Consider the following 12,450-nt stretch of genomic DNA (forward strand, 5'->3'; position numbering starts at 1 on the left):
AAAAGCGTAAAATGTATAATGAGAAAGTACGTGTCATCAGTCAAACAGTGAGCACAGAGGTGTGTCTATCTCGAAATTTTAAACGAATTTGTGAACACTAATTCTTTAGAAAGAGCGATATCCATTCCATCCCATCGCACCTCCTCATACTCATCCTCTTTCACAATAGCCCTGCCAAGACTCTGGAATTCGCTACCTGCTAGCATCAGGGACTGTCGAAATAAAATTGAATTCAAACGCAAACTTACTAGGCACTTGGTCAGTAATTGATTTCTTGTAAATAGTTTCCTTAATCTATCACAAAATATTTCAATATCCAGTAACTTCATCACTATACAATTTTGTTATTCTAGGTTTAATTTGTAATTCAGTAAATATAAAATATTCTTTGTTTTTCTGTGATAAATTATCTAGCTTTAATTAGTGATGTAATCTTTTCGTACTTTGATTTTTTATTGTAATTGTAATTGTAAATTTAATACTAATTGTAATTTTACTTGTAATTGTAATTGTAAATTTAATACAAATTGTAATTTTATTCTTCGTACTACAGTTGGAATCTCCTGGTAGAGGGGCAGAGAAGGCCTGACGGCCTTATCTCTACCAGGTTAAACAAATAAATACTAAATACTATAGTTCTATCGTCCTATCTGACTTTTACATTATTAATGGCAAAAAACTATTTTTGATATACATTTGTTTCGACTGAGAAAAGTAGGATAAACAATAATAGGTTTTTTACCGTGTTCTATTTCCGAAACGACTAGGACTGTATTAATTTCACAAAATAATTCGTATAGATATAGTTAAGTCCTACTATTTATGTTTGAAGTTTGCAGTTGGAGACATGATTTATGGCATATTTGTTACTTATCTCTACATTTAGGTCCACTGCACGAAGTTCACGAGTACCTCGCATGGATGGATAGTGAGTTGTTATGTCTGTCATCGGTCATCAGATTCGCGGCACATCAAAGCGGCAGTTCAACTTAGCACGTCTGTTTAATTTTGTGGGCGGTGGTGCAGTTGTGAAATGATGGAAGACTTCACACAGACTCGATTGGGATGTAACTGTTTCGGCTAACAGTGCCACAATATATGTACAAGTTTAAGGGCCCATTTCACCAAACATATTTAACTTTAATTGTCACTTAAAATCTTTTTAATTGACACTTAAAAGGACAATGCATTTTACCAACACAAATTGGGCTTAAAGCTCTCATTAAACTGCATTTAAGTTAATTAGTCAATATTTGGTCATTTAAATAATTAATCCTGCATTAACGACAATAATTTTCAGCATGGCGAGGAGAATGATGGACTTGATATTATGAAAATGATGATTTCTTACCAAGACGAGCGAGGATAATTTCCGAAAGAGAAGATTATTATAATACAAAGGACGAAAAAGATTTTCAGATGTAGTTTAGACTAAGCAAAACATAAGCATAGTATATTTTGAATAGTACAGAAGGTGATTTTTAGAATTTCGAACTGATAGTTAAGTACTTCATAATATTATTTAAATGATATAGGCCTATTTATTGAAGAAACGTTTAATCAATCTTCAGTTGCCTAAAATACGACAACTGAAGTAATATGAATAACAATATTACATTTAAAGGCATTGGAATAACGCAAATTCATAAAGTCCTTCCATTTTGCTTGTTGCATGACATTTCCTTGTATCTACTTTCATATTATCCCATTTTGTCTTCACTATTGCTGAAGACATTGGGATGAAGTTTTTTTTTTTCCATTGAAACTTATTTCTACTTATTTCCAATCTTTGTTCTTTCTTCCAAATTCTATCCATTTTTCTTTTTTCTTTTTTTTTTCGATGATTTTAATAAGCTTATATTTTGAGGTTACCTCTGTTTATGACGCCATTTTATTATCGTAAACAAATGAACTCACTGTAAAGGTCACTGCTTACATTAACAAGGAACATGGCCTTCGAAATTACTACAGTATTTTACTGATTCCGAAGTCCGTGATGACTCAATTGGGAATTAAATTAATTGACTTTTGTTTTAAACGCGTATTAGTTTGGTGAAATGCAAATGAATTAAATATGATTTAACTTCCGTATTTAAGTTAAATTATAATTAGTTAATTGTGGATTAATAACATGTTGGTGAAATCGGCCCTAAATGATATGCTATTCTGAGCTCCTTTCAGAATCATTGTTGGTCCTATAAAATAGAAATTTTATCTAATACACGCTAAAACCAGAACACTTTATTTATATCTGACAAATTTTTGTCATGACACTTGAACAGCTGTTCGTTGAAGGTTCTTATTGTTTTTATGGATAGTCAGATTTAAAAAAAAATGGCACTGTGCAACCGAAACAAAATTTCAAACTCTACATACGTTTTGAAGACACTAGATCCTATCGGTAAATATTTTTGTTGTTTATAATCGTATTCATAAGTCAAATATCTAAAAGCTAAAACGAGGTTGAAAATGCCTTTATCTTAAGACCGGAATAGTTTTTTTGTTTTAGGACATTGGGACTGATAACTTGCCAGAAGGCTTATTTAATGAAGTTTACTGATGACAATGATGACAAAAATGTAAAAAAAAAAAAAAACACATCATTTTGAAGTAATTTCAGAATCAAACTGTTCCTGTTAAAAGTATTCAGAATCATAAAGACGTATTTACTGTAAAACTAGGACATTTTTAGGATGTAATTATAAAACATTTTTGGGACACTGGGACTGATAGTTGGTCAGAGGATCAGACTGTGAAGAAAGTGGTTGATGATGACGCCGGTAGGAAGTATTAAAACTATCTGTAGTGCTCGGGAAAAGGGAAAAGAGGCACAAGTCAAAAATGTTAATTTTACAGGAGAAGGAAAAAACTGTCTTTACACTGGTTTACGTCGATTTGATTTTATTCTGTATGATTATTGTAATGGGAGAAATACTTATGTCTTTTTTCCCAAGCGAGCAGATGTTCCATAAGTTGTCAATAAATTAATAAAAAATGTTTGTGGAAATTGACTTATGCCACTTTTCCCAAGCATTGCAGAATATCACTGTGGACTTTTTTTTTTTCGCAAACAACCTATTCACGATTTAAAATTGTATAGAAGACTTGTATCCGGCCGGAAGGTCCTTCCGACTGTTGAGAAATGATGATGATGATGATGATGATGATGATGATGATGATGATTATGATGATAATCATGATGATTATTGTGGTATTAGTGATCATGATGCATTGATGGTATATACAAAGTGGCCACTTAAAGTGTTACAAGTTAATATCTCTTAAATAAATAGATATAACCGAATGCCTTGTCTTCTAAATTTTATTTGGGGAAGGGGTCTTCAAAACTGTGATATGGGCAATATTTCACCGGGACCCCTTTAGGGGGCGCCGGGGTGTATCTTCAGATTTTAAAATGAAACCATGGAATTAAAAAAAAATAATAATTTTGTTCCCTTCAATAAACTAAGCAACTTTTATTGAAACTTTTTTTAAATAAATTGTTGAGCAGTTACAAGATGCTTTCATTTAAGTATACAGAATTAGAAAAGATTATAAAATCAATAAGGAAATCAATAAATACCAAGGTACTTACTTTACATTATGTCATTAAGTGCTCAAAGTAGCCTCCATTAACATCTAAGCACTTGATGATTCTTGTGGAAAGATTTTCTCTAACTTTTAACAATATATAGGGGCTAATAGTGAGACAAGCTTCACTTTTTCGACGTTTCATATCCTTTTTTGAAATCATAATACTGAAATAAATGGCATTAAAATTTTTTAGAAAAGAGTTACTATGTGTTTAGATGTTAATTAAGTTTTTTTTTAGCAATTAATAAAATTATGTAAAGTTATAGAATGGTTTATTTATCTGTAACTTATCAGATATGTCTCGTTTCAAACACCCCATACCATTTCAGAATTTCAATATAGAAAAAAAAAATGTTTTAATCAAAAGTTGCTTAATTTGTTTAGGACAATCAAAATATCTAAAAGCTATATCATCATTCCATTTAAAATTCTTCAGTTACTCCCTCGGAACCCCATTTTGGGGCACGCTGAAATGTTGTCCGTGAAACTATCATGAAGGCCCCTTTCTCCGAAAACTGTAGGAAAAGTCAGCATTTATAGTCCCGACGCTGTTATTTCCGGCGTGACTCCGCCTCTTTGCTTACGTCTTAGAAAGTGAAGGCTCTATAAAGTCTAGGTAGGTAGTATCGTTCGCCATTTTTGTTCTTACGTTCCCGAGCTACCATACGAGGAATCTATTTGCCACACCGTTAAACATTATCATGTCGTAGCTCCTATGATAATAAATCAAACGCAATGTAATTCAGCAAATAATTGAGCGGCAAATAACGTCTTCGTGTGCTTTCTGCGAACGCCAACGAAAGAGCTAAAATGGCGGGCGATTATATTAAGTATTTATCGAGCCTTAAGAAATGAATCAGCGAATCACAAGACGCACTCGTTTAAATGTAGCCGACCTGCAACGCGATTGGCTGCCGGAAATTAGAGCGACGGGACTATAGTTATATTGATCAATTTAAGAGATATTAGCTTGTAACACTTTATGTGGGCCACCTTGTACATTAAAATGACACCTTATTTACGAATTTCTTTCAGAATCAGTTTTTATAAAGCTACCCTAAAAAATCGTCACAGCTTTTAAACTCGACAAAAATTTTCGGGATCTTTGGGTACAATTCTGAAAAATGCGAAAGAACGCGTAGAAACCTTATCATATGATGAGCCAAAGTGTGAGATAAGGAAGTTGCATAATTGCACGTACCTGCAAACCTGACAGGCGCCGCCATGCTGTGTCACTCGTGATGCTGCACAACCCACAGTTTTCGCGCGTCGCGTCGTCTTGTGTATTGAGGTCAGAGCAACAATATTTCGATCTGAATGGGATCTGAATTGCTTCTGACGCATATGCCTAGGCGGTCCACAGCCCTATATCCCTTACCACATCGAGTGACCTTGCCTGCGTGTCTCCGCCCCCTTTTTCCACTACAGTAGTAAAGTTTCTTAGTAGACAGATCGGCGGGGAGGGAAAACTGGAATGCGTGTAGCATTAAGAATGAAAGAAATACCAATCTGAGAGGGAGAATATTTATTGCATCGTTGTTTGTTGTTGCCCCGAGTGGCCATGGCGCTTTATATCGTTTTTAAGCCGACACCTTCTGCTTGTGTTCTCCCACTGAACGCTAGCGAACCTGACTCGTGTTGCTGTTGCTATATATGGCGCCAGACTTGCGCGGCGCGTTCCAAAAGACACAGAAAGCAGTTGTGACGAGATAATTACTATGTTGCTGAACACTGTCAAAGACTAACCTTAAGCTCGTTCACACTTTTCAAGTAACTTGAATTCAAGTCACTTGATTCGACGAACTTGAAAAGTGTGAACTATGTTTCAAGTTGACTTGAAGTCAAGTCCTACTTTTCACGTGCGATATTATTCTTCTCTAGTGTTAATATTGTATTATATAATTCCATTTCCGCTGTAATTTAAATTTTAGTTCCTATTTTATTTTATTTTTTTATTTTTTTACTATTAGCTGGCTACGGACTGGAAGGTCCGGGGTTCGATCCCAGGTGGTGACAGGATTTTTTCTCGTTGCCAAACTTTCAGACTGGCCCCGAGGTTCACTCAGCCTCCTATAAAATTGAGTACCGGGTCTTTCCCGGGGGTAAAAGGCGGTCAGAGCGTGGTGCCGACCACACCACCTCATTCTAGTGCCGAGGTCACGGAAAGCATGGGGCTCTACCTCCATGCCCCCCAAGTGCCTTCATGGCATGTTACGGGGATACCTTTACCTTTTTATTATTATTTTCTATATTTCTCTTATATTAATATTGTATTATATAATTTCTGTAACTGTAATTTTAATTTTATTTCCTATTTTATTTTATTTTATATTCTCTTATAGGCCTATTAATATTATATCTGAACTGCGACCGAACACGAGCGCTGCTCATTCGGTCTCAAATTTTGTTAATATTACTGTATCTCCTTTTTTTATATTGATTGTATTATTTTATTTCTATTTCTCTTGTTTGTAATTATATTCTTTATTCTGTATATTTAAATTTAAATAATAATAATAATAATAATAATAATAATAATAATAATAATAATATAATTATGTCAAATTAAATTTTTTCTGTGTAACATCAAGACTTTAAAATGTTTTTCAAGTCTTAGTCTCAAATAAATTTTCAGTAATTTTACACCACAAAAAAAAAAGTGAAGTTGAATCCCTTTATGCTTTTTACTTGACTTGAAAGGATACTTGAAACAACTTGAAGAGTGTGAACGTCATTTTATAACTTCAATTCAAGGAGAAAAGTACGGGAATTAAAATTACCAGCTGTTTTAAGAGCGTTAATTAACAACTGATTGTTTTTCTGTTCTACTGGGAACGTAAAACTAATAGGAAATAATAGTAAGTGAAATAATGACCAAATATTTGAGTTTCTGAAGTTGTATAAAATTCACGAAGGCCTGCGGATTATAAAAACTGCAAAGTTTTGTAACAGAAATGCAAAGGGAGCTGCCGAGGAAGGAAGAGTTCATTGAAGAATTGAACCACAGTCTACTATATACAGTCACGAAGCTTGAGTTTTGAGGTTGCTAGAAACAATAGACTGTGCCGGTACTATTTTGCATTGCCTGTAATGAGGCGATATTAGCGATCCTAGTGGTGAGCAACTACCTAATGTTTGCATATTTACTATGTATTGAGCTTCGTGACTGTATATACTAGACTGTGATTGAACAGCAGAGATTTTAACGTGGACACAGATGAGATATGAAGGACAATTAAAAACCATTAAACTGTAGGTAGAGAAGAAGTGAGGAAGATAGGAGGGATTAAGAAGAGTGTTGCTTGAAGGGATGGCATCGCCGAAACTGGCATGGTTCAATGTGACTGATAGATTTTTTTGGGAACTGTAACAGCTTCAAGATGATCATTTTCAATTATGGTAAATCAGACTTGCTTATATTTTATTACATTTGATATAAGAATTATTAAATCTGCTTGAAGATTTCACTTATTGTATTTGTAATGGTCAATGGTCGTGTATTTCTCTTACTAATGTAATTCCTAATCCATACTGAACAACGCGTCTTCCATTTCTTCAGTATATTTATCATTTCCCTGGCACGGAGGCTTGCTGCTATAGATATGTCTAATTGCACAACATCCATCGACGCCATTTTATCCTACTTGAAAACAAAATAACTTGAATATGTCTGAACTACGACTTGAATTCACATTACTTGAAAGTGTGAGCGAGGCTTTATCTACAGTAGGCTGCGTCTCTTAGCTTACGATCACTCACTAGAGGGCGTCGGTAATCGTCCTTAGTGGTCTAGTGGTTACCATACTAGCCGTCTCATCCGGGCTTCACGACGGAGGACGATAAAACCCTTTGTATGGCTACTTCTGGGAGGGAAGGAAAGTTGTGGGTTCCGTGTCTTATATTTATGGCACGTGAAATAACCTTGATCCTGATAGAGGGCTCCAGGCAAAATTTGTCTGTATTACTATGATGTACCGAAGTACATTGGTATTTCCGTGCAGGATTTCTGCATTACCATATGGTGAAGAATGGGTAGAACGGAGAAAAATTCTCTCTCTGGCACCGGCACTCGAACCCAGGTTTTCAGCTCTACCTGCTGACGCTTTATCCATTAAGCCACACCGAATCTAGTGAATCGTTCTCAGTTTGTTCTATCTCTCTGTTTTCCTTTGGTGTCCTACTCTCGTATATTGTGTCACAGAATATGTGACAGTGGCACAGTGTCCAACACTATGTACAGAGGTGCACTCATTACGAGTAACTAAGTGGCCGGGATCCGACGGAACAAGGTGCTATCTTGAATCACGAAGTGATTACTTACGCTTATCATATTACTATGATGTACTGAAGTACATATGATATTTCCGTGCAGGAGTTCTGCATTACCATATGGTGAAGAATGGGTAGAACGGAGAAAAATTCTCTCTGGCACCGGACATCACACATTAAAATTTAAAATCAAAACTTCACGGAATTTACAAAAACTGAAATATTTTCAATCACAGTCCCTCAAAAGTAACTGAAGTGCACTTATACCCCTTTGCTTCTGACCCCCTCATATAATATGAATAATAAGATACCGAATTAAATGATTAAGTATCGAACTTTGGTATATCGATTTACATTTGTATGCATAGACTACTCTGTATTCGGTATCACAACACTGAAGCAGCGTCTGTTACATGAGATCGGAACAGTGTATGCAGTATGCAACTTCCATATATCGAATTTTACTTGTATGCATTCTCTAAATATATTTAATATCACAACTTTAAACAAGGCGTAATGCCGATATGAAGTTATCGAAATATTACATCACGTGTATTGAGCTTTTATGTATGTGTATTTGTATCCACACTCCCCTAATGTATTTAACATCATAAAAGTGCTAGTACAACAGAGTAATGCTACAGCAAGATGTAGGTAGGGTTGCCAACTTTTTTTGAAGAAACTACGGGAGACCAAGGATTCGACAAAATTTCACATAGAAAATTGACAACTCATTCCGTCCGGTTACTAAAAAATAGCTTTATACTTTGGCAGCTAGTCTTAAATTAGGGTATTTTGAGGCAGATTTTGTTTCGTGTAATAGTTGAAGTCAACTGCAGTTTGCAGTTATGATTTCATTACATGTGTCATGTTCCTGTTGCAAACATCTGTTCAATTATGCCTGCTGTTCATCAGGAGAATATCCTTTTTGTATGAGCATTAGTACTTGGTATGCTTAGAACAAAACTCGCTAGTTTTTCAAAATGTATAACATTAACATAGTTTGATTTTAAACGGGTGAGCATTAAAACCCATTTCTGGCAAGTATTATCTTCTACAAAGTCTGCAAATTTTATTGCGTCTTTTGAATGTTATTTTATTAGTATTTTTTTATTTTATTGGGTTATTTTACGACGCTTTATCAACATCAAGGTTATTTAGCGTCTGAATGATATGAAGGTGATCATGCCGGTGAAATGAGTCCGGGGTCCAGCACCGAAAGTTACCCAGCATTTGCTCGTATTGGGTTGAGGGAAAACCCCGAAAAAAACCCAGAACCAGGTAATTTGCCCGGACCGGGCCACCTGGTTTCGCGGCCAGACGCGCTGACCGTTACTCCACATGTGTGGACGTCTTTTGAACAACAAAATTAATTCATAATATAAAATTAAATCATCATGCACAGCAAAATCAAATGTTTAGAACAAAGATTTTTACATTATGCAAAAAGAAAGGAGCAAAATGCTCGAATATAAGAAAAATACGGGAGCCGGGAGACTGTTCAAAATTAGGGGCAAATATGGGAGATCCCGGCAAATACGGGAGGGTTGGCAACCCTAAATGGTAGGCCTATACCACCTAATTTCAATATTAATCGAATTGTATGAAGTGTATCGAACTTCGATATGCCGACATGCAGTTTGTATCCATACTCGTAATTTACTTAAAGTGACAAATTTAACCTGTTTTAATAGTGACTTGAATTGTTTTAAAAAATGTCGTGTATATAATCAGAATGAAAATAAATTAGCCTTACGAAAGTGCTAAATAGATACTTGACGTCTGAAATGTCTGTGCACTTGTGCTGGCCTGGATAACTCAAGAGACCAATGCGCACACTTGAGTGCAAGTGGGGCTGAAATTAAAAGCGATATAACAGAACTTGCTCCGTGCCTCACACTCACTGTGGCGTTATCAGAACCCGCCTCGGCGCAAACTAGGACGTCACACACGTCTGGCTGACGTCACGAAGAAGTTGTTGCTTTCACATCACATTCCTGAACGCGCATTTTGCAGTAAATCACGCTGCTTGAGTACACGGTCGGCCCCATCTCCTCGCACCCCGTCTTGCAGATAATTCTTGTTTGTTTGCTTCTCGTGATCCGCATTGTTATTACGTAAAGGGAGAAGGAGGAAAGGTCGTCGCACTTCACGGAAACTGATGGAGAAATACTGCATATAGTCTGAATAATAAGCGTTTATTATGATTCTCTAGTATTAATCGTCCTTCCTCCTTTCTGCCCCCTATCTCCTCGTTCTTCTCACCTTTTTCCTCTCGTTCTCGTTCTTGTCCTCAGTTTATTTTCTTCCCTCTCTACCAATACCTTCTCTTCCTCCTTCCTGCAATCTACCTCCTCGTCATTCTCGCTCCCCTTCCATTACTTTTATTCCTTCTCCCTGTCATTTACCTCCTCGTCCTTACCTTCTTTTTTGTTATCCTTCTTCTCAACCTCATCCTTCTCTGTTTCTTCTTTTCCCACTCGTCGTTCTTTTGATGTAGAACTACGTCTTTCTCCTCACTAGATATAGGGGCATAACTTGGCAATTAACCGTCGCATAAAAATGCAACTCCATTCCTTTTTTCTCTTTGTCTTCCCCTTGTTCTCCTTGTCTTCCCCCTGCTCTCCTTGCCTTCCTCTTGTCCTCATTGCACTCCCTTTGTTCTCCTTGTCTTCCCGCTATTCTTGTAATATTCCCTATTTCATTTCTCGTACCACTCAAGCAAAACTATGCGCCTGTCCATTTTTTCTATCTTTTCCTCCCTCTCATGTTTATTTCCGTTCTTGTCATCTTCCTCTCTCTCATTGTATCCACTCGTTTTCGTAGTCCTTTTCCTCGTCTTTTTCTAACTCATTTTTCTCGTCCTCTTCCACATCCTCGTCCTTTTCTTCTTCTTTACCATCTTCCTACTTGTCCTCTATCTTGTTTTCTACTCTACTTTCTCCTCTTCCTGTTCCTAGCCATTATCTTCATATTTCTCCTGATTTTCCTACTCTCTTTCATTCTCTGCATCACTCTTCTCCTCATTTTACAAGGTGGGTCAAAAGTCGCTTTCCCCAATATTTGTTCTTAGGTTTCATACTTGTACACAACAAATTCCACAATTTGGGACATTGGCCGAAATCTACGGCTGACCACTAGGATCCAGGATACAAAGCAGAGGTTAAATGAAAAATACAATATGATTGCGGAGAGAATACGAAATAATGATAAATTTAAAAATAAAGTACAATTTGATTTCGGAGAAACATGAGATGAAAATACATTGAAGAGTAATGAAATGAAGTGAAAAAAAAAATACATAGTATTATGCAAGTGATTGGGTAAATTGATAATGAATCTCTCAATACCATTAGACAAATTTTGTTAATGTTCTCATTAGAAAATTTAAGAGCAAGGAGAATGGTTTTGGTTAACTTAAATGAAGATATCGTAACTTGAACAAACAAATAGCTGGTGTAATAAGTGGTGCGTTGGCAACCATGTTCGTGCGTCAACTGTTTTTCCATTCTTGAAAACAGCCCTCGTTTTGCCGATATGCGGTTGATATGACAAGATGGAGCACCACCTCATTTTGGTGTAGAAGTAAGGAACTTCTTGAACCAGTAATTCCATGAACGGATTGGCCGAAGGACCTTACAAAATGTGATTTATCGCTGAGGGGTATCCTAAAAAATGATGTTTTTGCTCAGAAACCGCAGGATCTGCATCAGTTGCGACAGATGATCGAACAGCCATTCGTGAAAATCGTGAGTTATGTTCTGCCATCTGTACATCAGTGTCTAAACGTTGTGAATTGTATATCGAGAAACAGGGCCTCCATTTTGAACAAAATCTGTAAAGGAATGTGTAGTCAAATACAAATTGAATGTAATTAAATGTAAGGAAGTGTTTGAGGAAAGCGACTTTTAACCCATCCTGTATTTCCTATCATATTCTACAGCATTCATTTTATTTATCTCCTCTTCTTTTTTCAAGTTTAACAGACTCAAAAAATGTTTAACTGTGAGGTTAACTAGCGTCGGTGTTAGTGAGATAGTACTTTTACGGTATGATATCGAGGATATCTGGATTTAATGTTCCTAATCATGTCGGATGAAGAATGAATATTTTATTTACTTTCTCATTTTATAATGTGCAGGGTTTTCCATTCCATTTCTATTTGTGGAAATAAATGGAATGCAAACTGACTTTGCGCGTAATATTATTACGAATGTAATATTATTATTACCAATGTCCGTAACGGTTGTGATATTATGTTATCATGGGATGACTTCCTGATTTCTTTGCATCCGCAACCAACCAATTTATTCAAATTTTAGGCATAGTTTTAATAGTGATATTCGTGTTTATTAGGGTGCGTCAGCGCCGTGAACTGAGGTTGTTAAAATAAAACACGATTTTAAAATGGCATACGTGTTGTAGGAACACAAGTTAAGAAAGGTGTCAGATTAAAATTTGGGACACAAAGATATACTTCTTCAACAGCCCTTATAGAATTTCATATCCGTAATGTTGGCCCCTGCAGTTTGATTTATAAAATTTACAGAAATGTATTGCAAATCTGATAAAAATGCCATTCCAAAG

At 36.0% G+C, this 12,450-nt stretch overlaps 2 protein-coding genes across 3 annotated transcripts in view; one reads left to right on the top strand and one right to left on the bottom strand.

Annotated features, from left to right (window-relative positions):
- The window catches only part of LOC138694926 (G-protein coupled receptor Mth2-like), a 57,964-nt gene extending 53,011 nt beyond the window's left edge, over nt 1–4,953 (bottom strand). The window contains exon 1 of one of the 2 annotated variants that reach the window (XM_069819117.1): nt 4,796–4,953. In XM_069819117.1, coding sequence (XP_069675218.1) covers nt 4,796–4,820 — 25 coding nt within the window. In that variant the 5' untranslated portion in view covers nt 4,821–4,953. The remainder of the gene's footprint in view (nt 1–4,795) is intronic. The other variant, XM_069819119.1, reaches the window with a different exon arrangement.
- Nucleotides 1–12,450, top strand: part of LOC138694922 (RNA helicase aquarius) — a 203,971-nt gene that overhangs the window by 99,108 nt on the left and 92,413 nt on the right. The gene's annotated exons all lie outside the window — the stretch shown is intronic.

The sequence above is a fragment of the Periplaneta americana genome, chromosome 2 (assembly GCF_040183065.1).
Source record: "Periplaneta americana isolate PAMFEO1 chromosome 2, P.americana_PAMFEO1_priV1, whole genome shotgun sequence".
NCBI lineage: Eukaryota > Metazoa > Arthropoda > Insecta > Blattodea > Blattidae > Periplaneta > Periplaneta americana.